The 27,738-nt window shown below is 40.9% G+C and overlaps 2 protein-coding genes across 3 annotated transcripts in view; both read right to left on the minus strand.

Annotated features, from left to right (window-relative positions):
- Window positions 1-8,217, minus strand: part of MTMR4 (myotubularin related protein 4) — a 123,730-nt gene extending 115,513 nt beyond the window's left edge. Inside the window, exon 1 of the mRNA XM_089657123.1 lies at window positions 8,080-8,217. The gene's annotated coding sequence lies outside the window, so the exon portion shown is untranslated. The remainder of the gene's footprint in view (window positions 1-8,079) is intronic.
- Window positions 8,218-12,053: 3,836 nt separating this feature from the next.
- Window positions 12,054-27,738, minus strand: part of LOC149471052 (caspase-1-A-like) — a 39,500-nt gene continuing 23,815 nt past the window's right edge. For both annotated transcript variants that reach the window (XM_089657141.1, XM_089657145.1), the window contains exons 6-10: window positions 26,881-27,060; window positions 25,121-25,364; window positions 20,042-20,164; window positions 16,669-16,778; window positions 12,054-12,332 (exon numbers count right to left, since the gene is read on the minus strand). In XM_089657141.1, coding sequence (XP_089513267.1) covers window positions 12,243-12,332; window positions 16,669-16,778; window positions 20,042-20,164; window positions 25,121-25,364; window positions 26,881-27,060 — 747 coding nt within the window. In that variant the 3' untranslated portion in view covers window positions 12,054-12,242. The remainder of the gene's footprint in view (window positions 12,333-16,668; window positions 16,779-20,041; window positions 20,165-25,120; window positions 25,365-26,880; window positions 27,061-27,738) is intronic.

Here is a 27,738-nt window from a genome sequence, read left to right on the forward strand (position 1 = left end):
AATAAAGCTGAACTCCAGCTAACACTTATAAAGCAGATACAGAAACAGATCTTTTTTTTCCTTTTGGGATCAAGGTTTTACTTAAATGAATAAAAGCTGATCATTGTAAGTATGCCCATCAATGTGAAATGGTTTTTCTCAACCTTCTTTACTTTCACTTTTGCTAGACAGCTTGGTGTTAAAGGAAAATGAATTAAATAAATAAAAAAAAAAAAAAAAAAAAAGGAGCTGTATTTAAGGATTGGTAAATTGCAATATTAAATATTGGATTTTGCATGTAGGTACACTTTAAAATGACAAACTCTGGTTTAAAAAATATAAATCATACAAGTACACAGTATATTCTTCAGCCTCTTTCAAATTCCTTTCTTTTTTTTTTGCTGCTGTGACTGGACTTAGAGTGGGGCTATACAGTGCATCCAGAAAGTATTTACAGCACTTAACTTTTTCCACATTTTGTTATGTTACAACCTTATTCCAAAATGGATTCAATTCATTTTTTTCCTTCAACATTCTACAAACAGTACCCCATAATGACAACGTGAAAGAAGTTAGTTTTGAAATATTTGAAATTTATTAAAAATAAAACAAAAGAAAAACCACAAGTGCATAAGTATTCACAGCCTTTGCGCAATACTTTGTTGAAGCACCTTTAGCACCAATTACAGCCACAATTAGTTTGGAGTATGATGCTACAAGCTTGGCACACCTATTTTTGGGCAATTTCTCCCATTCTTCTCAAGCTCTATCACGTTGGATGGGGACCATCAATGCACAGCCATTTTCAGATCTCTAGAGAGATGTTCAATCAGGTTCACGTCTGGGCCACTCCAGGAAATTCACAGAGTTGGCCCGTAGCCACTCCTTTGTTATGTGGGCTGTGTGCTTAGGGTCGTTGTCCTGTTGAAAGATGAACAGTCACCCCAGTCTAATGTCCAGAGCACGCTGGAACAGGTTTTCATCAAGGATGTCTCTGTACATTACTACATTAATCTTTCCTTCAATCCTGACTAGTCTCCCTGTTCCTGCCACTGAAAAACATCCCCACAGCATGATGCTGCCACCACCATGCTTCACGGTAGGGATGGCCAGGTGGTGAGCGGTGCCTGGATTCCTCCAGACATGACGCTTGGCATTCAGGCCAAAGAGTTCAGTCTCTGTTTCATCAGAGCAGAAAGTTTTGTTTCTCATGGTCTGAGAGTCCCTCAGGTGCCTTTGTGGCAAAAGTTAAGCGCTGTGAATACTTTCTGGATGCACTGTATTTGTTTTCCATGGTCCTACTGTATGTAGGAATGTAGCCACCCTCTCCCGCTCGCTCCTGAAATGGACTAGGTCCTATAGACTATGAGATTTCTAGTGTGCACAGATTAGTGCAGAGCATCGCAACTAAAGTGCGCTGCTCATTCCAAGCAAAAAGCAAATGATGATAGGGAAAAGAAGAAGAGGATTATGAACCCATCAAGGACACTACAGGGAGGCAGAAAAATACAGTAAAAAGCAAGAATGAAAAAAAGATTACAGGGCCATTAATTTGTAGATGTGTGTGTGTATATATATATATATATATATATATTTATTTTATTGATATAAAATTAAAAAAGAATAGGGATATCATTCATTTTCACTTTCAATATGGGCTTTATAGGCAAAAAGAAAAAAAAAATTATTTCACTTATTCTACAAAAAATTTATACTCAACTGGGTGGATGCATCATCCAACCGATGCCACATTTGTCCCTCATCAACTCTGCAGTGATAAATCGAACAATGCTCAGTTTTCCCACTCTGAGCAGACAGCCATGACTGCCAGTCTCTGGTTCTCTGCTCTGCCCCTCCAGTACTCACTGGAGCTCTGGGATGTGGAGGGGGTGGAAAAGGCTGACGATCTCTTGGCAGATCACCGAGAGGCTGTGCCAGGTGTTGGTCCAGGCTTCTGGGTGGATCCTGACCATATGTTCTGGATCTTTTCAGAGCTTGGACTGGCTCTGTGATGTCAGCCAACAAAGAGCTTTTGCCCACTGTTGGCTGAAAACTGGTCACAGGAGTGCAGGATGAAGAAAAAAAAAAAAAAAAAAAAAAAAAGTAGAACCATGACTTCCTACAAAAAAACTTAATAAGTTGTAAATTTAAGAAGCTTTTACTTACAGGCAAGCAAAATTTGTGTTTGTTAACCTCAACAAAATACAGCAGTGTCAGCAAGAACACACTTTTTTTTTTAAATATGAAAATGTATTTTGAAAGCGATTACTAAATAGACAAAACTCTCAATAGATCACTTACGTACCTACGCCATAAGAGAAGTGTTTTGCTTTGTATCGGCCCACATCACTCCTGAGAATATGAGAAATCACGTAGCGTCTTTCAGTCCTGTTAAAGCTATGGGTGTGTATACAATGTAAACAAACTGTCGTGCTTACTGTGTATTTGTGGTGTAAAGTTGCTGTGCACCTAACCTTTGATAACACATACTGGTTTATGTCATATCATGTGACTACTTGCTTTCAACTTCTGTACTAGCTTAGAAAGAGTGAAACATACAGCACATTATACATTACCCTGCAGAATTAAAGCACATCTCTATTCTCTACCCCCCCAAAACCGATCACTGTAGTAAATAAAAACAGTCTTAAAGCGGAACTTAGGTCAAAAATATTTAGCTCTTTTCCAATGGCTTTCTCCTGTGAGGTCCCTCACTGGAATATTCTTCCAGGGGCTAGTCTTGATTGGCTGTGACATGACATCACCCCCGCACATGTGCAGGAGGGCAGTCATCCTGCAACCTAGGCACAGTGCCAGGTTATAAACTGACCTGCACACACGAAAATCCACTTTAATGTCAGATAGCATGCCACAAGTTAAAAATTGTTCAAAAGTGTGCACTAGTGGCAGAACTATTATAAAGAGGAGGGACGGACAGCACACCACAAATATGTATGCCTACAACAACTGGTGAATTTTACTCTGTGCACCAATCTTTGTTAGGGCTGACTCACACCGCAAAAATGCACTGAAAATTCGTTCTGGGATACGTTTCTGCACTCATGGTTTTATGAGTTTACACTTATCCAGATGCTTTTTCCACTGTACTGGGGTCTTGTGCATTTTTTATGTGTTTTACCGCATTCCAGTACAGTTCAGTGAAGGAAAAATGCAGCATTTACTTTTTTTTTTTTATTAGAACTGGAACGTCCTGGAACTGATGGCACTGGTATGAACTATGCCACTGGAAACCATATATCCCATTTTCCATGTATTTATGATGCAGAAAAAAAGCACTTGAGCTCTTAAAGGCTTTGATTTTTTTTTTCTTCTTAAAAAAAAAAAAAAAAAAAAAAAAAAAAGAGAAGAAGAAGATAGAAGTTATACGTACCTGCTCTGTACACTGATTTTACACAGAGCAGTCCCCCACCTCCTCTTCTTGAGTCCCCTGCGTGGCTCTGTCTGCTCCTTCTTCTGAGTGCCCCCTCAGCGAGCCATGTGAAATGGGGGAACCTGTGGGTGTGGTCCAATCTGGGGTGTGTGCATCCATAAGCATACACAGCGCTAGAAAGCCACTCCCGACCAACTCCCACCTCAGAGGATTTGACTGAAAGCAGCTGGAGCTTATAACCTCCAACAAAATGACCTCCAACAGGCCAAAAAAAAAAAATCAGAAACAGACTTCATGAGGGTGGCCTGAGGGCCCGACGTTCTCAAGCGGGCCCTGTGCTCACTGCCCGGCACCATAGAGCTTTTGGCATTTGCATTTGCCATTGAACACCAGAATTTGGCAGGTCCACCACTGGCACCCTGTGCTTTTCACAGATGAGAGCAGGTTCACCATGAGCACATGTGACAGACATGAAAGGGTCTGGAGAAGCCATGAAAAACGTTATACTGTCTGTAACATTGTCCAGTATAACCATTTTGGTGGGGGGTCAGTGATGGTCTGGGGAGGCATATTCATGGAGGGACACACAGACCTCTACAGGCTAGACAATGGCACTCTGACTGCCATTAGGTATTGGGATGAAATTCTTGGACCCATTGTCAGACCCTACACTGGTGCAGTGGGTCCTGGGTTCCTCCTGGTGCACGACAATGCCTGGCCTCATGTTGCGAGAGCATGCAGGCAGTTCCTGGAGGATGAAGGAATTGATACCATTGAATGGCCCCCACGCTCGCCTGCCCTAAATCCAATAGAACACCTCTGGAATATCATATTTCAGTCCATCAGACAACGCCAGGTTGCACCTCAGACTGTCCATGAGCTCAGTGATGCCCTGGTCCAGATATGGAAGGAAATACCCCAGGACACCATGGGGTTTATTTACTAAAGCTGGAGAGTCCAAAATCAGACTCCTTTCTGCATAGAAACCAATCAGCTTCTAACCTCAGCTTGTTCAATGAAGCTTTGGCAATGAAACCTGGAAGCTGATTGGTTTCTATGCAGAAGGGAGTCTGATTTTGGACTCTCCAGCTTTAGTAAATAAACCCCCATCCGTCATCTCATTAGGAGCATGCCCCGACGTTGTCAGGCATGTATACAAGCAAGTGTTGGCCATACAAACTACTGAGTACCATTCTGAGTTGCTGCAATGAAATTTCAGAAAAATAGACTAGCCTGCTGCATCATTTGTTCACTTTGATTTTCAGGCTGTCTTTGACTTCAGTCCTCTGTAGGTTGATAATTTTCATTTCCATCAATGGGGCATGGGGCATCCATACATTCCCAACACATTACCCAGTCCATAACAGTATAGATATCCAGCATGGGATTTTTTTTCTCCATTGAGATGTGATTTGAAAGTGTTCCTTTAATTTTTTTTGAGCAGTGTAGATATAGTAATTATTAACAGCGGTTTCCTGAGACCAGAAAGTTATTTCAAGGGTTCCTTTATGCTGAATAGATTGAAAAAGGCACAAGCATGCTGCCAGCAACATCCAAGTACAATCAGATCTCCAAATCTGCATACGACTTAGAAAGTAGTGAAACATAAAATGACAACAGAAAAAGAGACCAAGTATCACCCAATGCCCAGTACATGCAGTTCCAGGCACTAGGCAGGTGTTTTTTTATGCAGTGTGATTTTCATGCCAGTTTTCAGTACAATTGTCAGAGGTAGTGGTTCAGCAATGATTCAGATCTGTCTTCTAGCCACTTCTATGGAAAATCAGCTATAAATTGCATCCTATATATACAGTTATCAGAGTCTGGAAGGCATCGCTCCAAACTCGCACAGGATACTAACTGGATCAAATTTGCACTGCACAGATGTGAACGTCCTTTATAGAAAACAATGTATTTCCAGATGCCATGCAAATCTATGCCTTAGTGTGACCGGGGAATAAGCCTCCAATCACACCTGGGCGTTTTGGGATCTGCTCACTATCTCAATAAAACGCACTACAATTGTAAAACGTGGGTTCAGGTGCCATTATTTTAATGCCTCCTAAAACACAGTGCAGTTATGCTATGATTGTCGTTTGATTTCTTGAGTGGCAAACTGCATTGCGTGAAGGAGGAGAAGGAGCTTGTTTGGGTGACAAGCTTCAGGTGATAAGATTTGCCGCAATTGCGGTGTGATAAATCACACGACAATCACTGCAAAACTGCACCACGTTTTAGGTGACATTCAAAATAATGGCACCTGGACCTGCGTTTTGTGAGTGTAGTGTGTTTTGAGATTGCGGGCAGAATTGCAGTAATTCTGCCACAATCTCAAAACACCCAGGTGTGAACGAAGCCTCATGAAGCGGACACCGGAGCTTGATTTGGCTGCTCAGCATGCACTTGTACTCAGCACCGAAGTGCTTCCATGTGTGAGGGGTACCTAAAAGGGAGAACTTTTTCTCATTGAGGCCATTTACTCACTTAGATGTGCTTCTGCTGAACGTTAAGAGCCCGACACTCCACTTTCCTGATGAGCATCCAATCAGTGCTCAGCGCACTGCAAGGTTTCTCCCCTCCCTGCTAGTCGCTGGTGGGGTGCTGGAGACAGGCAGGGAGGCGAGAAGGAGATAAACAGCGCAATGTTAAAACCTTATTTAACCAATTTTCAGCACTGTTGCACTTTGAATGACAATTGTGTGGTCATGCAACACTGTGCCCAAATTACATTTTTATCTACAGACAGAGCCTTTTTCATTTAATCACCACTTGTTTTATTTTTTTACTAAACAAACAAAAAGACCAAACATTTTGGAAAAAAAAAAAAAAAGATTTTCTTTCATTTATTATAAGATTTTGCAAATAAGCAATTTTTCTTCTTCACTGATGAGCACTAATAGTTCATTGGTTATCAGTGCAGCCTGATTACAGTGCAAATGTCCCTGTCACAGGAATGCCAGTTATTGGCTTTCCTTTCCTCAGCACTGTCACAGCAGTGAGGAAAGGAAATGCGGATAACCTGCATTTGTTTACATGTGATCACTTGTGACTGGACACAGTTGATCACATGGTAAAGAGCCAACGTCATTGGCACTTTACCCTGATCGGTGATGTGCTGTGTTGAAGGGATGCAGCTCACCACTGATCGCCACGCTGTGTGCCAAAACTGGGAGGGCATCATATGACATCATCCCAGAATGAGAGCGGTCTCACCCGGCCGTCATTCTACAATAGGCCAGGTGGGAACCAGTTAAAAAAAAAAAAAATTATATTATATATATTTTATAAGAATTTTAACCAAAACCGCATTTATCAGGACAAGTAGATTGTCATGAGGGACATAGATTGGGACCCCGATTTGGTCTCCAATTAGTGCAAGTAGTTTAACCGCTTTAGCGCCACCCCATAGCAGAAATACTGCTTCAGGGCAGCAGCTGTGTGCAAAATCACATATATACACATGTGATTTTGCATTTCCGGGCAGGGGGCACGCGCGCCCTACCTGCAATGCCATTCATGGCCATCAATCACCAGGCACCCGGTGATTGCCATGCATCTCTGACAGGGAGGGGGTGAAGATTGTAAACAAAATAGTTCTCTCCCGTCAGCTCCTGCACACTGCTTTGCATGCAAAGCAGTGTGCTTACAGTGAAGCACTAACACAGCACACTGCGTAAAATGGAACACAGTTAACCCTTTGATCGCCCCAGATGTTAACCCCTTCCTGCCCAGTGCCATTGGTACAGTGTCAGTGCTTTTTATTAGCACTGTATTGGTGTCACTGGGGATCTCAGTGACACCAAGTCAGTTCCCCCCAGTGACAGAATCTCTGCCTCAGTCCCAAAGTCACTGATTACTGCCATTACTAGCAAAAATTAACAAAAAAAAAAAAGCCATAACTCATGTAAACCAATTAGTTTTCACGTATTGGAATTTCCTTTTTTTTTTAGCAAAGACAAGTAGCAGAACATATTTTGGCCTAAATTTATGACTAAATTTGATATTTTTTATTTTTTTACTGGACATATTTAGTAGCAAAAAGTCAAAATATATATATTTTTTTCACAAAATGGTCAGTCTTTTTTTTCTATAGCAATTTCATTTGGGTGCAGCGTTGCATGATCGCACAATTGTCAGTTAACAGTAACGCAAAAAAAAATGGCCTTTCTAGGAAAGGGGGGGGGGGATAAATCCTCTGGAGGGCAAGTGGTTTAAATAAATAATAATAATAATAATAATAATAATAGCCACACCTCTGATATATACACACACATACGTTTGTTTTTATTTATTCCATTTTGTTCTTAGTACAGATCTTTGTTGATCTGATCCCAGGCATGCTTGAATCCACTCACTACTGACTGACTGACTGACCACCTCTGCTGGAAGTCTATTCCAAGCATCAACTACCCTTTCAGTACAAGAATACTGCAGCCCTAAGATCAATATGACAGCCAGAGGACCGGCCTTTCTACAAGCAGCTGTGTAAGCGTCTCTCAGCACAGAGTTACTCTATTGCAGTTTTTCAATTCAGTTTATTATCCGGGGAAACCCTCCAATAAACAGGTCCAGCTGCCTACTGCTCCTCATTCAGGAGGGTAGAGGAAGGAGCCCGGTACTGCACAGCTGCAATGCTCTGTCGGTGCTGAACCCCCTATCGGTGGCATTACACGGCACACAGGAGCCTCCCGCACTCACGCAGCTCCTACCTTACACCCAGGAATGGAGGCGAAGTGTTCCGGTGCTTGTCACTGTGATGGTCCAAAGCATACTTCTCCCTGATCACTTCTCTTCCTGATGGAGTCGCCCGGCGATGACGTTAGGCTTGTCACCAGGACCCAACCCCGTGCCCCCCTCATGGCGCCCCGCACGTATTACACACACCTTCCATATATGGAAGCGTTCCGAGGATGGGCAAGTCACGCGGCTCTTCTCTGACTGGCGGCCGCCTGACCACCCTTCCCGTAGGCGTCCAATGGGTGGCAGCCAGGCTGAGGCTGCAGATGCATTGTGGGTATTGTAGTCTGCTAACAGGGAAGGCACGCACAATAGAGCCTGAGGAGCTGTCAGCAGCCTGTCTTTATGTGTCGGCTTCAAATGCCAAAGAACTCTAAATAGAACGGGAATAAAAGAAGAGCCAATGGACTCCGGCTCATGTGTGTGCTCTTACTAGGTCATGTGTGTGCTCTTACTAGGTCATGTGTGTGCTCTTACTAGGTCATGGATGCAGTTTGGACTGAACAGCTCTGTAATATATTTGTAAATGTGTTTCTCTGGGTGTAAAGCTATGATTTACATGGCCCCGCCCACTGTCTTGAAATTCCCTCTTTTTTGAGGGGATGTGATGGAAATGAGACCTGGGAATACCTTTACTCCAAAACCAAATCCTCTTGGCCTGCCTCCATCCCCCTCCCTCTGTAAATTGGATTTTTTGTGCAACCCCTCCTGGATTCTGCACCTGCACAGATGTCCCACGGAGCTTTGGACCCCCAACAGTTCTATAGCATAGCTGCACATGTTTTTGCATGTGCAAAGACAGCATGGAATGGGCAAAACATTGCCTTTTCAAATATCCTGTGCATGCGAAGATGTGTCAAAAGGGGCTTTTCCAGGATTTGGCTGCCAGGCAAAGCCAGCTCATTCACATTGAGGAGCAGTAAAATGCTGTGGTTGAGCCATGTTTTTACTGCCCCACAACTGCTGCCCTTTAGCTACAGCGCTAGCGGTGTACTTGTGACCACAATGCTTTGCTTCACAAGGAATTACACCCTGCATTGTTTTCAGAAGGAGTAGGGAGCTAATGGGGCCACTCTGCAAGCCGTTGCAACCATTTTCAGCACACTAGTGCAGGGTTGAAGGCGTTAAAGTAGTCAGTGAAGAAGTGTTACAACACCTCTTCACTGCCTGTTGAATGTTCTCAGAAGAGTGTTCCATACATAGATTCGTGAAGAGCATCCAAAACATGGATTTATGGAGAGTTCAAAACGTAGATTCTCTGAAGAGTGTTCCGAACGTGGATCTCTAAAGAGTGTTCCGAACGTGGATCTCTAAAGAGTGTTCCGAACGTGGATCTCTAAAGAGTGTTCCGAACGTGGATCTCTAAAGAGTGTTCCGAACGTGGATCTCTAAAGAGTGTTCCGAACGTGGATCTCTAAAGAGTGTTCCGAACGTGGATCTCTAAAGAGTGTTCCGAACGTGGATCTCTAAAGAGTGTTCCGAACGTGGATCTCTAAAGAGTGTTCCGAACGTGGATCTCTAAAGAGTGTTCCGAACGTGGATCTCTAAAGAGTGTTCCGAACGTGGATCTCTAAAGAGTGTTCCGAACGTGGATCTCTGAAGAGTGTTCCGAACGTGGATCTCTAAAGAGTGTTCCGAACGTGGATCTCTAAAGAGTGTTCCGAACGTGGATCTCTAAAGAGTGTTCCGAACGTGGATCTCTAAAGAGTGTTCCGAACGTGGATCTCTGAAGAGTGTTCCGAACGTGGATCTCTAAAGAGTGTTCCGAACGTGGATCTCTGAAGAGTGTTCCGAACGTGGATCTCTGAAGAGTGTTCCGAACGTGGATCTCTAAAGAGTGTTCCGAACGTGGATCTCTGAAGAGTGTTCCGAACGTGGATCTCTGAAGAGTGTTCCGAACGTGGATCTCTGAAGAGTGTTCCGAACGTGGATCTCTGAAGAGTGTTCCGAACGTGGATCTCTGAAGAGTGTTCCGAACGTGGATTCTCTGAAGAGTGTTCCGAACGTGGATTCTCTGAAGAGTGTTCTTAATGTGGATTTCAGAAGAGTGTTACGAGCATGGATCTCTGAAGGGTGTTTTGAGAGTGGATCCCTGAAGAGTCTTCCGAACGTGGATCCCTGAAGAGTGTTCCGAACGCGGATCCCTGAAGAGTGTTCCGAACGTGGATCCCTGAAGAGTGTTCCGAACGTGGATCTCTGAAGAGTGCTTCAAATGTGGATTCTTTGCAGAGTGTTTCAAATGTGGTTTCTCTGAAGAGTGTTCCAACCGTGGATCTCGGAAGAGTGCTCTATACGTGGATTCTTTGCAGAGTGTTTCAAACGTGGATTCTCTGAATAGTGTTTTGAATGTGGATTCTCTGAAGAGTGTTTCGAATGTGGATTCTCTGAAGAGTGTTTCGAATGTGCATTCTCTGAAGAGTGTTTCGAATGTGCATTCTCTGAAGTTTTTTGAATGTGGATCTCTGAAGAGTGTTCCAAACATGGATCTCTGAAGAGTTTTCTGAACGTGGTTTCTCTGAAGAGTGTTCCAGACATGGATGTCCTAAGAGTGTTCTGAACATGGATCTTTGAAGAGTGTTCTGAACATGGGTTCTCTGAAGGGTGTTCCAAACATGGATCTCTAAAGAGTTTTCCGAAACATGGATTCTCTAAAGAGTGTTCTGAACATGGATGAAAAAATGCTCGGACAATTTAAAAAATAGTTTTTCTCTGTTAAAGAAGCTCTATAGGCAACATTTTGTTTTTATACTGGATAGAGTAGGGGAGTGTTATAACTCCTGAAATTGTTTTCTTGGCATCTGTGTCCCATTGGGGAGATTTCCCTTCACTTCTTGTCCCATAGTCAAAACAGGAAGTGATATGAATGTGTGGGAATCCCTGGTTGTCATCAGGGTCACAAAACTAGTGTCTCCATTGAAAGATTTCCTCAGAATTTCTGTTCTGGTGACAACCCAAAATTTAGGATTTTCTTTCACTTTTTGTGATAAGGGTATGGGACAAAGATAGAAACAGAAACCAAAACTTAAAAAAGGTTTGGCTTTTATCTATCATTTTACAGAGTTTGCTATTTAGAAGCTTCTTTTCTTTCCTCATACATACTCTGACACTGGGGTATGTTTCAAAATGACCCTTTTTACCTTTGTTTAAATGACAAATATGCTTTGTCTTCTATCCTAGAATGGCTTCAAGAGACACATTTAGTGTGCTCCAAATTCATGGCTCTCAAGAGGCCCTCCACAGCACACATCTTTCATGCTACCTACTCCTCCTTTTCCTTAATGTAAATATTATCTAGGTAAATAAAAACCCTCTGGACAGTTATGTCATTATGGTTTTTGAACACCTTCATCACCACTTTACCATAGGCAGTGTGTATATTCCTCCCTCTTTGACACAGCCACACTGGATGCTTATGTGCATAAAATTATTGAAACTGCTAAGGGTTCATTTATCCTAGATTTTTATAATGTGGTGGATCCTCAACTGAATAGATGTGGAAATACAAGAGTATACCCCTTTGTCCACCCTGACTGGATTTGTGATTACAGTCTTACCAATATGTGGCAATGGAAATATCCAAATAAGAGGGAGTACGTTTGCCAATCATATTCCCATAATATGTCTGGAAACACTTTTCAAGTGTGAAGTGATGGTTAAGACAAAGTTTGTATGATATTGCCAATGTAGAGGGAACAAACAGCATATATTTGAATCCGGCGATAAAAATGGCCATCTACTTGCCTTTTTAGTCAAACAAGACAAAATTACCTTTCCCATACCCAGAATCTAAGATGCTGATCACACCCTACAAACTACTAATTAAGGTATCATTGTGGCCTTTCTACATTTTTACATCACGTTCTGTGACTCTTTTGCTCTTCAGCTAAAATGTAGGTCAAATTTGAAACCACAACATATCCAGGGCACTATAACAGTTGCAACATAATTGAGGATATTCACAATACTTTAATAAGTAAATTATGTATGGCATATGACTATATAAATGCTCTAATATGGCCAATTGTTTAGATAAAATATGGCAGTTCTAAAAGTGTAACACCCCAACAAGAAGATTCTATTTATTATATTAAACATATTTTAATTTTCATATTCCTTGTACAAAAAAAGTTTAAATCTAAAATCCAGGGAAAAGATAAAATTTTTTCAAGAGTGTTTTCCTCTCCTGTGTAGGCATCTGTACCTTGTCCTTGAAGGACAACTGAACCTGTGGAAACATAAAAGGCACAAATTCAAGTATCTAAACCTCATTTTTGTGAATATTTAATTAAGCTATAATAACATATAATACCAAACCAGTGTTTACAAAGGATTACTTGCTGCTTAACTACTCCCCCAGTGTAATATGCAGTAATCCTCAGATCACTGTGAGAATATTTGGTGAAATACATCTAAATTGCTCAGCTCACTAAAAAGAACTTCTAGAACCAAGTTCTCACTGGTGATTACGTGCATACACTGGATTCCAGCAGCGAGAATGCATGTGACTGTGTCCTGGCTCGGACATCCATCCGTAACCATAAATACCCATTTGGTGTATGGACAGCTTCTGTCAGCCGGTCATTACTTTGTACAGGCTGAACGGACACTGCTATACACATACGCCTGTCATCCCAGCCACAACAACCCAGTGATTCTTGTTGGATGCAGATAATCACCCTTGGGAAGGAGTCCTAAAACAAGCATTAAGTGATTGTTAATATGCTCGTGTTATAGAAAAACTGAATTTCTGATTAAAATGAAATCACTAACATCTCAACTGGAGTTCTGAGAGTAACTGCATAACAGATTGTAGCAGATAGCTATTGTAGCTCATTAAGGATCATAGAAAATGGGAATTATGACTTGTATGTTCCTAATCTTGGAGTACAGTACAAGACGTAAGGCTATCTTCAAGTGACTGGACACTGATAAAAAAAAAACCTGCTAGGGACGCTCCTAGAGCACGCCACCGCCATACCTGCACCCATTGCATGAGACAGTTTTAATGCAAGCAATTAGGAGTGGACAAAGAAGGAAGTGGCCTTTGTCCTGTACTTCACTCCAAAAAAAGCAATTTACAGCTAAGTAAAAATTCTCATTATCTTAATCGTACAGTACAAGACACAGGTATTGTATTCATGAACTATGAAGCATCACAAAGCAATAAATGGATATGTGGGCAATAACATAGCCAATAGAATTTCCAACAGGCCCACAGAATACACATGGTTTTGTGATGGATTTGGTAAAATGCCTATTTAGTTTCCTATTGAATATATATATATATATATATATATATATATATATATATATATATATACGCTATTTCTATAAGTTTTATAAATATTTACTTTTATACTTTAATACATATGTTGTGTGAATATTTTCTGCCTGCTGGGCTTTGTGGTACTATAAGAAATCTTTGCTTAAGAAATGTCTGCTCACACACACTGCCCCCCTCCCAACGTGCCAGCTTGAAACAAAGGAATGTTGTTTTCCTATAAGATAAGACTGAAGAAGATCACACCTATACCATGATGGAGATTGTTTTCGTGTGGAAATGACCAATCAAAGACTAATATAATGCTTATGCTGTTCTCACATGACTCTCGCATCATTTTGCATATATAAGTTCACTTTCTTATTATAATAAACTAAAAATATTCATAGACTGAACTTGTGTGTCAGCGTGAGTCTCTTCCAGTGTGCGCACATTTCAAAGCTAGCGTCATAAATTAGGACAGGAACAGATAAGCACTGGACATTTTTAGTCCTTGACTAAATCAGTTTAACAGACCCGAAAACACTTAGATGACAGCTTGATGCACCTTGCTGTAGAAGCTCCTGTCAGTGTAGGTCTGAATATCCACCTGGTAAAACATGGAGAGGCCATGAAGAGAGGACTAGGTGGTGGTTTTTCAAATCTGGAATACAGATGCTTGATGCACCAAAGACCAAGAGATACCAGTGGATCTGTTGGAATGTGCTCTGATAAGGAAGGCATAGGCCATGGAAATAAGTGGTCTGATCCACCTCGCAATAGTGGTGTGGTAGGCAGGATATCCTTTTGAACAGATTGTAGGTAGGAAAAAAAGGATTTTGTGGCTGCCATGACAGCCCTGACAACATCCAGACAGTGTAGGTAACTTTTCTTGGCATGTTTTGGAGCTTGATAGAGATAAGAGACAATGATATCCTCATGGATGTGGAAAGAGTCATGACTCATGGGGGTTTATTTACTAAAGCTGGAGAGTCCAAAATCAGACTCTCTTCTGCATAGAAACCAATCAGCTTCTAACCTCAGCTTGTTCAATGAAGCTTTGGCAATGAAACCTGGAAGCTGATTGGTTTCTATGCAGAAGGGAGTCTGATTTTGGACTCTCCAGCTTTAGTAAATAAACCCCCTGGAGTCTCAAGGCTACCTTGTCCTTCTGCAATACAAGAAAGGTTCTTTACAAGAAAGAGCTGCTAGGTCAGAAATACACCTATCAGACAAATGGCCACCAGAAAGACAACCTTACATGAGAGGTCTCCTAATGGATATCCATTACTGGTTCAAAGAGGAGTCTCTGAAATACAGAGAGTAGCAGAATATGATTCCAAGGTGATGCAGGGGTTGAATTTGGGGATTGATATGAGCCACTCTCTGAAGAAAAGTCTTGAAAAAGGATTGAGAAGCAAGAGGTTTCTGAAAGAGAATTGATAAAGCAGAAACTTGTTCCTTGAGGATCTTTGGTCAACGTCAGATTGGAGAAAGGCCCATGCTTCACCTGTCATGGTGGGCATACCCCCAAAGGGGTTATCAGGGTCTGGGAAACATAGAAATGGACCATGGCCCTGGACCTATATAGTACCCTGTGGCTAACTACATACTTTGCATTTCATGCCAAGGTGAGCACCCCATACAGGATCCAGTGCTCAAAGCAAACCATTACAGGTATAACACCAAGAGTTACCAATCCAGTAACTAATAGATAGCCCATGGCAAAAAACATCCATATCTTGATAGAAGTGTCAGAAGAAAACAATGAATGAGTAAATGAAAAAAACTCAGAAAAAGAAGATGTCCATCATCTAAAGACACTAGCAAAAAATTGAGTCTCGTGGAATGGGTGGGGTTATATCAGTGTGCTCAAAAGTTCTATGCTAGTGTCCAATCAACTGAAGGTAGGCTGGATATAACCCATAGTCTATGAATACGAGCCAGAGTTTACAATCTTAAAACATGGGACCATCCTTGCTCTTGATTTGCTGTATTTAACAAATTTGGCCAACTGTTTGCAGTAGGCATGAAAAGTGATGCAAATAGCATGTCCCGAATTTGATAACATTCGGATATTCAGGATTCACTTTTGGATGGGGATCTCATTTACCTGTAAACTGTGCACAATATCATTTTGGTGCACATTATTGATCAACTAGTGGATGTGATTTGTAAATGCTGTGCTTTTTAGAATATGTATACAGCTTTGTGCAAGTGAGCACACATTTATTGCTCCCACACATTCCATATCCGTTTATAGAACCCAGACCACACTGTTAAAATCACTGTCCCCTATTAACATGCAGCCAATCCAGATCGCTGCACTCTGTACAAACAGCAGACCTCTCTGCTGCAGTCCGACACTCCATGTGAGTTGGAGCTAGAGCTCTCCAACCAACAGGAAACAAGAGTTTTGCTTAGTGGAGGGCTCTATCTTTAACTCCCAGGAGGCTTGTTGGGTCATAGCTTTCATACAGAGTGCAGCAGTCTGGGTATGTTGCATGACAATGGGAGACAGACTTTATTATGGCCAAAGGTTGCTTTACCATAACAATTACTGTAAGACTCTGCATACTTTGTGTTATAGTGCAAAAGGTGCAAAAGGTTGTATGAGGGTTCACTAGGATTAATTATTCCCTATGAATTAAGGGACACAAGTAACATGCAAGTAACATCTCATAGCAATAATCACATATAATTGAGCTTTGTGTGATTATGCAAGTCTGAGTGTTGCTAAATGTTTCTTGTGTAACTTACTTCATCTGTATGTTTTTTCCCAACATCCATAATATTAAAATGGTAGTAAACTCCCACTGCTGGCCTCTTGTACCTACAGGTAAGCTTTTAATATAGCTTACCTGTAGGTACAAGGAAAATCTCCTATACATGCACTGTTTAGGAGATATTCAGTGTCCCTGCAGCCGATGACTTAACCAGCGCATGCACCCTGAAGGAATGGCTCTGTTCCTTCAGAGCTCTGTGCTGCGGCCGAGACTTCTGCGCACATGCACAAGAGTGACGTTATCGTGGCTAGGCTAATCATGCGACCAGAGCCCGCGAACCCGGAAGGAAGACTGGGTGAAGATGGAAGCCCTATCAGTGATGACAGTGCGCTGCTGGAGGGCTTCATTCTAAGGTAAGTCTTTCATAATGTGCTAATATACGATGCATACTAGCACATTATGATATTACTTTGCAGGGGAATTTTTTTTGGCGGATTACTACCAGTTTAAATAATCATTTCCTGTTAAGACAGGAAAATGCGGTAAAATTGCTATTAAGAAAACCCAAAACTTACACTGCGGAAGATATCTTCTATTGAATAGCGGTGGGCATCTTTTTTCATGTGCTCAATTAGGCGTAGGATGAACAAGGAACCTTTTTTGGGATCTCTCCAGGAAACAGTATCTAAATACATTAATATAAAGTCAGACACAAATGGACATATTCTTATGGCTTCTAATGTCTAAAAACTGACATGAATATATTCTTATACATTTTACTGATGAATGCAATAAACCCTTTCTGACACATTTCTAGCAGTAGGTTCCCTTTAAAACTACCTACTCCTAATTCAGGCACAGTTTCAAAAACAGTATCGATACCGCTACTTTAAGAACCTGCCACCATAGCTGTGACAGAGTGAAAAAAAAATTACTGCCAATTCTCAGATTAGGAAATTATTGGAATATAGTGTTCATGTATTTTGTGGGACAACTACATCAGTATTTGGTAGAGATATATTCTTCAACCAGTAGATGGCAGTGTTTATAATTTTGTAGCTGCATCTATGATATACTCTATGTCTTTTCACTGAATAAAGTTTCCTGTTTCTTGTTTGTAGTGAAGCATAAAAACACATGTGGACTGTGCACTGTCTGTTCTTTAGGACTATATACAGAATCTCTAACAGAAACTGGTGATAATTAAGACCAACTAAGTGCTGACATGGTGATGTCAGTGTTCAGAGAGGGGCATGTCTGTGCTAGGGAGCTGTCATAAATGTGGTTGCTTCCCGAACAGGGTTCCATCCCTGACCCTATTCAAAAACTCCTTGGTTTTTAAGGGCAAAGTGGCCAGGGAGGGAGCTCAATGCTGAGCTGCACTGAGCATGGAGGGACCGGTATGGACACCCCAGCATCAGTGCTGCCACATTCTATGACAGATTCATGTACTCATTCTCGATGGGTAAATGACTTAAAACATTGACTTTTGTAGTGGATAAGGTTAACACCCATTGACCAAGCTTGGTAATACTTGTTGCCAACACAACAAAATGCATGTTATATGTGGTTTGATACACTGGCAGAGACTTCTATGGGTCTTCCAATACACTAAAGTACAGAAAAATGTTGACATGTCATCCACTGCAGCACTGAGATGGTAACAGACAATTTTTATTACGGGGAAGATGGACACATATTTTGTTAGGTTGGAGTGTGTGCAGTAAAACACAACAAGGCAAATGGACTTTAAGAAAATCTAAGCATAAAGTAGAAAATCCCTTAAATGAGAATCTGGGAGGATAGAAATATGGGGACAGTGCCAGGGCAAGGTCATCTAGCATTGAGGCAAACATGCCAAACTTCACCCTCCCCTTCCCATAATGTATGTGCATTATGTGTCAGCAAAAATCCCCCCCCCCAAAAAAAGAGCACTAAACTGCATGCTTACCCCCTATGTATAAACTCCCAACCTTCCCAGTATAAATCCCCCCTCCCAGCAGAAATATTTGCTCCCCCCTCCTGAGTCAAATCCTCAATCTCCCTAAATCCCCCCCACCCCGCAAAAAAACACCCCACCTCACAAAAATCTTTTACCCCTCAAATTTGCACTCTGAGCACAAATCCTCTCTCCCAGATATCCTCTTCTAGCAAAAATACCCCCCGATCATCCCTATTAGCACAAATCCCTCCAAAAAAATGTCCCCTTCAAGCACAAATCCCATCCCCCCCCTACCATATCACCCCTTCTAGGATAAACCTCCCAAATCCCTTTTCTAGTACAAATCCTCTTCTTCCCTAACCCCCTTTCAAACACAAATCCGTCCAAATCACCACTGTTAGCAACCCCCAAATTTTCCCTCCTATAACAAATCTTATGCCCTGCCACCCCCACAAATTCCCCCTCCCAACACAAATTCCTCTCCAATCCCCCCTCCTAGCACATTTCCCTTCCTCCAAACACTCCTATCCCCAGAACAAATGCTTGTAACTCTGCCACCCTCTCCCTCTTCCCCATTGTGTATTCAGTATAATTTCTCTTCCCTCCGACACATACAGACCTCAGATGCAGTACAGCAGACTGCTGTGTGATGTCCGTTCTCCTAGGCTCCTCCTCATCTTGACATGTTAGTGTTCATGAGGAGCCTAGGGGAAGCAGACTTTAAAATGTTTGGCAGGCAGCTGGTGGAGAGCTGCTCTATCTGCAAGGCTATAGGATTGTGGCTTGGGGACACAATTGGCTGTCAAATTGGGCCTTTATAGGGTTTGCTTTGCCCCCTACCCACATTCTTTGCTAAGAGGTGATGGGGGTGGGTAAGAAAGCCCTGCATAGTCTCAATATGACAATCCTGATCCAGGAACACTGCAGTAGCAGAAAGGAGGAGTAGAGTGGAGAGAGCACATCCTGCACCTCCTCCCAGCTCTCTCTTCCTCCCCAGATTTAGCCTGTCTCTTCCAGCACTAAGCTGACAGAAGTAGTAATGCCGCTGTCACTACTCCTGTCAGCTTGTAGCAGCAGAAACTCTCCTTGTGATGCCCCCCCAACTTACGTGATATCACAGAGCCCAGAGTAACTTCTGCTCCCATCCCCCCACCTTGTCCCAGCCCAGGGGGGGTAAACATTACTGCATTTTAAAGGAAACCTGTACCTGTATAGGCTTTCATTTTGACATTCCTTATAAAAAAGGCTAGATATTCATATTTTGAATCAGTGATTCAGAAAGTACTACCAAAGCTTCCGTAGTTGTGTGCTTGTTCCAGGTCAGCAATGAACTGTAGAAAAGTCAAAATCAGCATAACAACTCTGGAGTCTCACACTTTAAAAGTAAACATGGCAGCCTATATTCTATCCTTGCAAATCCTCTTTAAAGTGTCACTAGAGACAATTTTTTTTAGTTTTGGATAGAGTGAAGAGGGATTAGAACACTTGTCAGTTTTTTTTGCTGTCTGTGTCCATTAAGAAGATTCACCCTCTCTGTTTGTCCTGCTTATTATTATTGAAAGTGAGAGTGAAAATCCCAAATTTTGGGATGACATTAGCTCTGGAGACACCCCAGGTTTCCCTCACTTTGTAGGGATGTCCTCTCGCTCCCTGTTTTGGCTATGGGACAGGAAGTGAAGGGAAATCTCCCCAATGGAACACAGATGGCAAAAAACTGACAGAGGTTATAACACTCTCTTATTCTAACCAAAAATTAAAAAAAAAAAAAAACAGTTTTACCATCAGTGACACTTTTTTTCCTTCTGAAAACATGCTTTACAGGAATGTAAATTTTTCTGAGCTTCAGAGAGAACAGGAAAATACAGGTTACCGGGGAAGCAAGGAATAAGGTAAGTAAAAGTATTAGGTTCCCTAAGCAAAAACAAGCATTTATGGGGGGGAGCTCCTCTGCAAGAAATATTTTTTTTGTCATATTCTATGAGATCAGCTTTAAGATGAATGAGTACCTGGAGTAGTAGAACAAAAGCAGATGAAATCCCTTTCCTTCTGAAGCATTCGCATGGCATCATCTTCCAAGTTTCCTTCTACAGCACTAGGGCTGTCCGATACCAACACCTGACCTCTTTCCCCTGAAATGAATGAAAAAAAACACATTTCTTAGTATACAAAAACTCCATATTTCAGTTATCTGTATGAATTGCATTGCTAAAGAATAAAATACATAGGGGACATATTTGTAATCCACAATAACCAAACATTCACCTGCATAGATTGTTTGGTAAATTTCACCTTTACTACTTTATAAAAATGCCCCATATAAGTGAACTGTTTTGCCTGACAATAGCGTAATTCTGTTTATCCAGTCATGTGATTATCACCTCTATGTCACACTTCATAGCTAAGAAGTCAACTCAACAATTTTTTGCTGCAGCTTTATAGCTTCCTGGACAGTGTATCAGAAGTGTGATATTTGGCACCTTTTTTGGGGGGGGTACCTGGTTTTGACAAGTACCCGTTCCCACTTCCCGCTCAGTTCGCCGTGGTGAAGTGGGCCCGAAGTTCGGCCCCCTCCTTTCTCCTGCAGTCTCCTAGAAACTTTCACAGGTTCCAAAAGATTGCCGGACCAATCAGGATGCGCAGCGCGACTCGCACATGCACAGTGGGCACCCGGCTGTGAAGCCTCAAGCTGTCACAGCCTGGTGCCCACAGCTGAGATGCCGGAGCCATGGAGAGAAGAAGAGAAGAGACAGTACGGGTGAGAACATCGCTGGACCCTGGGACAGGTGAGTGTGTGTTTATTAAAAGTCAGCAGCTACAGTTTTCGTAGCTGCTGAATTTTAATAAACACAAAAACAGCTGGAACTCCGCTTTAACGGATGTGAAACAGATGATCATCCATTTACATCCACTATTCCATAGAAATATATGGGTGTCTGGTTTTCATCGTAAACAGACAGATGAAAAACCGACATACAGAACACCAGTGTGAAAGGACCCTAACTAATACCGGAGAGCGCAAAATATGGTGCAGCTGTGCCTGGTAGCCAATCAGCTTCCAACTTCAGCTTGTTCAGTTAAGCTTTTGACAATAAAACCTGGAAGCTGATTGGCAAAATACCATCAAATTCTTGAGGAAAATCTGCTGCCCTCTGCCAAAAGGTTGTCAATGGGAAGAAGGTTTACCTTTCAACATGACAATGACCCAAAGCACACAGCAAAAATGACCACACAGTGGTTGAAGGAGAAAAAGGTGAATGTCCTTGCATGGCCTAGTCAGTCCAGACTTAAACCCCATTGAAAATCTGTGGAATGACTTGAAGACTACAGTCCACAAGCGGTCACCATTACCTTTAACTAAACTTGATCAGTTCTGCAAAGAAGAGTGGGCAAATATTGCATAGTCTACATGTGCAAAGTTAGTAGAGACATATCCCAACAGACTAAAGGCTGTAATTAAAGCAAAAGGTGGTTCAACAAAATACTGACACAAGGGGGTGATCCTTTTTCAGACTCAGTGATTCTGCTTTTGAATTTGTTTTATTTTTTCTGACATGTTATCTTTTTCACTTGGATGTTATAAGTTTCATTGAGTATATACAGTTGGATAAAACAAAAACTGTGTATGTCTTCATTTCAGGCTACAAAGCAAAAAAAATGATTATTTTAAAAAGGGGGGATTCTTTTCTATACATTTTGTACATGTCTTGTTACACTTCCTTCCTTCCTTTTGAAATTATGTCCAATATATTTTATGATTATCTGTGTTTGTATGTTATCTGCTTTTATATTGTCACATAATCTTTCTGATGCTTTTTAACAAGAGCCAAAGCCACTGAAACTAAACTTTTGTGTGAAGTGCTAAGAGGAGACAGCAGTTATTGGTGGTGTTACATAGTGGAAAAACCAACACAGCCTAAATACAAAAAATTTAAAAATACATAAAAAAGCAATAGATAGTGATAAAAGTAATTTCAAATGTTAAGGAATCCTTTCAAAAAAGAACTATAAAAACGACAACTGCAGATTTTTCTTCTAAAAAATGCTTCTTATGTGGCAGTCATTTTTATATACTGGCTTTAATACTTTCTGATTTACTGACAAGTATCCATAACAAGACACCACTGGCTGTATAATTACTCTTGACCACTGAAAGCCAGGCAGTTAGCATTTTCAAGAGGAGGTCAGCAGTTCCTCTCAGTAAACGTTTTCTGAAATAGGCTGCTACAGATTTCTGTTTATTAAAGATGAACTCCAAGAATTATCTGTATTGCATACTCACCACAGTGTAAATATGCACCTCATACCTGATGGGCTGCTGGTCAAACTGACAATCACTGTAGTATTTGGCACTACTACAGGGAAAGCCACAATCTTCTGGGTCCTGCACAATTGGCTTCCCCTCTGCATACTGACTACAGGGGATTTCTCAAGCCACACAGCCACCATTCATAGAACATCTTGTGTTTTATCAATAAATACAAGGCAATCTCTGGTTAGTTGAGGTGGAGATTGTTATATCACTGTCCCTTCTCGCCAACTCTTCCAATCAAAGAATGTCTTGTATGAATTGAAAAAAATAGAGGGCATTCTATGAATGGTGGCAGTGCCAAGACAATGATCACCTATGTTTAGTGTGCAGTGGGGAAGCCCTCACGCAGATTCTTACAAGAACCTGGAAGGAACGCCAACTACTACAGTGATTTCCACCTTCCCCAGTGGCCCATCAGGTATAAGATATGCATATTTACATTATGCCAAGCTAAGCCAAAGTAAGTATGCAATACAGATAATGTGACTAAAGGCCAGTGCTGTTTATGTGTGTCACGACACCCGAGTCCCATCATTCAGATGTAACATGATATACTCATGATACACTATTTTATATATTTGGTCACGTCCCATTAGCACTGGCATTGTACTGGCACTGCAGGTATAGTCTTAAATGAAGTTCCCAAATAAAAATGAAGAGATACACTACATGGCCAAACGTTTGAGGATACCTGACCATCATACCTGCACTATATGGCTGAAGTATATGGGCACCATTCTAAATGATTTTGTTCAGGTGTTTTCAGTGAAGGGTAGTGTTAATGCTGCAACATATAAAGACATTTTGAACAAGCCCCTTTCTTTTTCAGCATAACCATGCTCATGTGCACAAAGACAGATCCATAAAGACATGGTTTGATGAGTTTACTCTGAAAGAAATTAAGAGCCCTGACCTCAACTCTATTGAACACCTCTGGTGCAAGCCAGGGCTTCCCATCCAACATCACCATATTTTATTGACATTTGAGTGCATATCATCCTTAATAAATGTAACTTTTTTTAATACTACACAAAGCAGTCACTTTTTTTTCCTTTATAATTAACATGCTTATGGGAATCGGGTGCCTTTAGCTGGTGATATGGAGAGTGTCTATACCTTTGGAGGGGGCCCAGTGTTTAGCGTGAGAGTGGACAAAACCAGATGGATGTGGGAGACTTAAAGATGTTTAGTATAACTGCTGTTTGACCGCTTTGTTGTATGAGGGTCAATACCTGTTGGTAATAGGCACCATGTGCTTGCTGCTGGTGGAAGGTGTTGGTTATCACACATCATGTCTTTCGGGCACTTCTAAGGTGTTTCTGATACCCTTCTATGGTTTGGACTGTTTTAACCTTTAAAGTTTATTTTGTTAATGTTATCCTATTTAAGAGCTACAATCTTTTTTTACTCATCCATCATCACTACCTGATTTTATAAATGCTCTTTTTAGTGAATGGGCTCACCTTACCACAGACTGGAAAATCTTGTGGAAAGGCCTTCCGAGAAGAGTGGAGGCTGTTATTGCTTCAAAGGGTAGGGGCACATACAAATTAATGCTCATGGTTTTGAAATAAGATAAACAGTAAAATGAGAGAAAATGTATATAAAGAAATGAACAAAAAGAAAAAAAATAGGGTACTCACAGCAATGACTTCATGACTGTCATCTGTAAGGAGCCTGGGTGGCAAAAAGCAAGCAAGTGGTGAAGCTGGATGGTGCAATTGAGCTTTACTGCATTTTTTTGGAATGTGGAAAAGTACAGCAAGCACAGGTTGTGCAGATCTATCAGGTACAGTGAAGTGTGGTGCCCGCTACTGTCTATTTGAGAGTGGGTTAATGAACTAAACTCTATCATGCAAATGGAAGAGTTACTAGCCATGGCCAAAGAGAACCTTTCCAAATTTCAAGACTTGTGGTTTTCATGGATTGACTTTTCTGATTCCCCTGAACTATTGCCTTTCCTCGAAAATTTGGATTGCAATAAAGATAGTGGAGATCTATTGGATAGAATCCTCCATCACATATTTCACTCTTTTTTCCTCTCCCCCCTCTTCATATTCTGTCTCTACTGTTCTCACTCTGTTTTTTCCGTTATTCTTCTTTTTCTTAAACTCTACTATTGAGAAGGGTGGCTTTATGCGACACGTTATTTCGAACTTGTGTGAAGTAGAATGACAGCCCAAGTTGTGTTGGATTGGAGTCTGGGTAATTGCTTGACTAACCTTCTGATTCTCACTCCCGTGGATACATGGACTCTTGAGCCTGTCACCGACATACATCCTTAGCACGCTTTCTGATCATGATTTCATTCTGTTATATTATCTGGTTTGTCTTTCTTTGAGGCAAATATTATTGTTAATTTATATATAGCTGCAGCACTATGTCTACATGTTCGTATAAATGCCACTTTTCTTTTTCAATAAAAATTTTATTACACACACACACAAAAAGAAAAAAACTGTGGTGCCTTTGGATCTAGAGCAGAGAAACTTTCCCAGATAGTAGGTGACTGATGAGCAATGTATTTTGGAGGGGGTCTCCTCCTTTGTCAAGCCTCGGGTGTCCATAAACTTTCGGCCATATAGTGTATATGTATGTAGTCCTCATTGTTCATTCATGATTGTTAGGAACAGATTCTTTTGTTTTTTTTTTTTTTTTTAGATTTTAGGCTGCATCTAACCACAGAATTAGGGCACTTGACGTATCATTTAGAAACTTACTGAACCCTGATCTGGTTTTTGAGGATTTCTGCTAAAATAATACAACGTTTACTTACTTCCACGACAAGCCTGAATAATGATAATTTTTGGTTTATCTCGCAGCACACGGCAGTTCTCATTGTTGAATGTAGAAAAGATCTCATCAACATGTAGTACATTCATTGCCTCCTCTTCAGATTCTTGGCTGTCAGTCCCACAGATGACATCTCTTTGACCATGAGACATAAATACTAGGAAAGTGCTATCCGATGCCAGATGTTTTTCCTCAGCAGCAAAATCTTTCATTGTGTTCCGCATCTCCTGCAATGTTGTATAGGAATAGTTAAGAATTTGTAACAGAAACAAATACCACATCTCTGATCTCACTGGGTTTCATGTATTAAAACTGAAAGAAAACCCAAACTTTTGGAGAAAAGCACAACATTACAATTGGCATTTAGAAATATTTTTTACTTGTCCTTGTTTTTTGTGCTATTGTGATACAAATTTAATGTTGCCTGAAATGAAGTTTTAAAAAGTGATTATCACTGCACTGGAATCTGTATTTTTCTTGTGCCAGCTAGAAAATGAACATTTGCATTATAGATAAAAAGGACCAGATTTAATTTTTTGTATTAATCCTAAAGTCGACTAGGTTGTGTTATTGTAAAATAAGCATTCAATAACTGAGAACAGCCTCTTTCATCCAGGGTTCCTCTAACATGTCTGCATAGTGCCCATTACCAATGTCACCTAGCAGAGCCAGTGACATGGCACAAATGAAGCCTCTCTTTTCACTTCTCTGCCCTTCAAAGTACGAGGTATTCTTCCCACTGACCATCAATGTGCAGGAGAACTACCATCAATGTATGGGGCATTCTTTCCAATCATCACCAATGTAAAGAAACACAATTTTTGTATGTTTACAAAAGGAACTGTCTTGCATTTTATATCAGTACAACTACCCCCCTTTTTCTTCTGGTACAAATTCCAAATGGTAAGTGTTAGTGAAAATAATGTAAAACAGAGCAAGAAAAGGTGGAAAAATGATCTTCTCTGAGTGTCAGTGATCTGCTGCAGGCTACCACTACCCATCTCCTGAACATTATGCCAATTCTAAGGCAGACTTATCACTATGTGTGATGCTGCACAGGTGTATTCTGAACTTCTGCCCTGGAGCAAGCAACAGTTCAGGATTTCAAGCAATGGTGGCTTCACAAGCTTGATCTATGCCTCAATTGTGCCATGTCACAGCTGTCTGTAAAGTATAACTTTAGAGGTGAAGAAAAGTGCCCCACTGTAGGTGGTACACAGTATGCTTTAATTTTCAAAGAGCAGAAAGTTAAGATGGTGTGACTATTTCCCCTGAATCTACACCAGAAGATCCAATGGGGTTGGTTTACTAATACTGGAGAGTGCAAAATCTGGTGCAGCTCTGCATAGAAACCAATGAGCTTCCAGTTTTTGGTCAAAGCTTAATTGAATAAGCTGAAGTTAGAAGCCGATTGGCTACCATGCACAGCTGCACAAATTTTGAACTCTCCCGTTTTGGTAAATCAACTCCATTGACTTAGTAATGGTAGTGAGTTCAAAGTGAGTAGTGTGAATAAGACTCCTTTCCCTATTTGGGGGGGGGAAACATTACAATTAGGCATATACTTAAGCCAGACTTTTTTAATTAAAAAAATATGAATTTTTATTGTACATATCCCCATCTATAAAGTGCATTTAGGAAATAAATTTATTGGACATAGAAGAATATTTTGGGAACAATGCAAACAGTGAATGCAGACCAAAACACTTGCAAAGGCATTAAAAAAACTGTATAGTGAATTACCTGCACTGTCAAGTTGTTTTTTTTTACAGTTTTGTATCCGAGCCCACATAACAGTTTCTCCATTCCATCCACATCACACTCTGCTCCATTGCGTTTTGCAAGTTTATCATCATTAAACTTGTCATTACAAATGATCAGAGCAAGACGTGTACGTTCTTCCCGAGGTTTAATAGAGTAAATCTAAAAGGAAGCCAACATTAAAGTAGAGGTTTTAAATATCATTGCCAACAAGCAAGTAAAGCATTTTTTTAATATCAGAATAAACTTTTTTTTTATTTCAGAATCAAAGGTTTAGACTGATAATTGCCAAGATTCTTGAATAATGGTGGGCTAAAATCCCAATTGAATGTTCAACAGTCACCCAATCTGTCCATATCTACCTGAAACCATATGATCAATCTCAGTTTATTAAAGTTTTTCAGAAACTGTACAGAAAAAAACATGCACATAAATAATAAAATTGGTAGGATATAAAACAGAAAAGACAAAATGAGGGCGAGGGAAGGGGAGAGAAAAAGGATAGACAAGAAAAACAATTGGCAATAATAAACAGTTACAGTCTGGCACTGAATATCTCCAATTGCAGACCCAAGGGTAAAGTGCAAGTAGTCTTTCTGTACAAACAATGTCAGGCCCCTGAAGAGTACAGATAATAAAGACTAAAAGAACCGCAAAAGGAGCAAAAACCTGTGGGATGATGTACCATATAGAACAATAGAGATCAGCCCAGAAAAGGGAGCGATGGAACCCACCACCAGCAATCCACACCCCTTCCCCTCCAGCAAACCATTGCCCAGAAAAACAGAAAGAAGAGGAAAAAAGAGGGGAGAAAGAAGGCAAGAAGAGGAAAGAAAGAAG

This window comes from Staurois parvus, unplaced genomic scaffold (assembly GCF_062004578.1).
Source record: "Staurois parvus isolate SC_StPar_1 unplaced genomic scaffold, SC_StPar_1.0 ptg000029l, whole genome shotgun sequence".
Lineage (NCBI taxonomy): Eukaryota > Metazoa > Chordata > Amphibia > Anura > Ranidae > Staurois > Staurois parvus.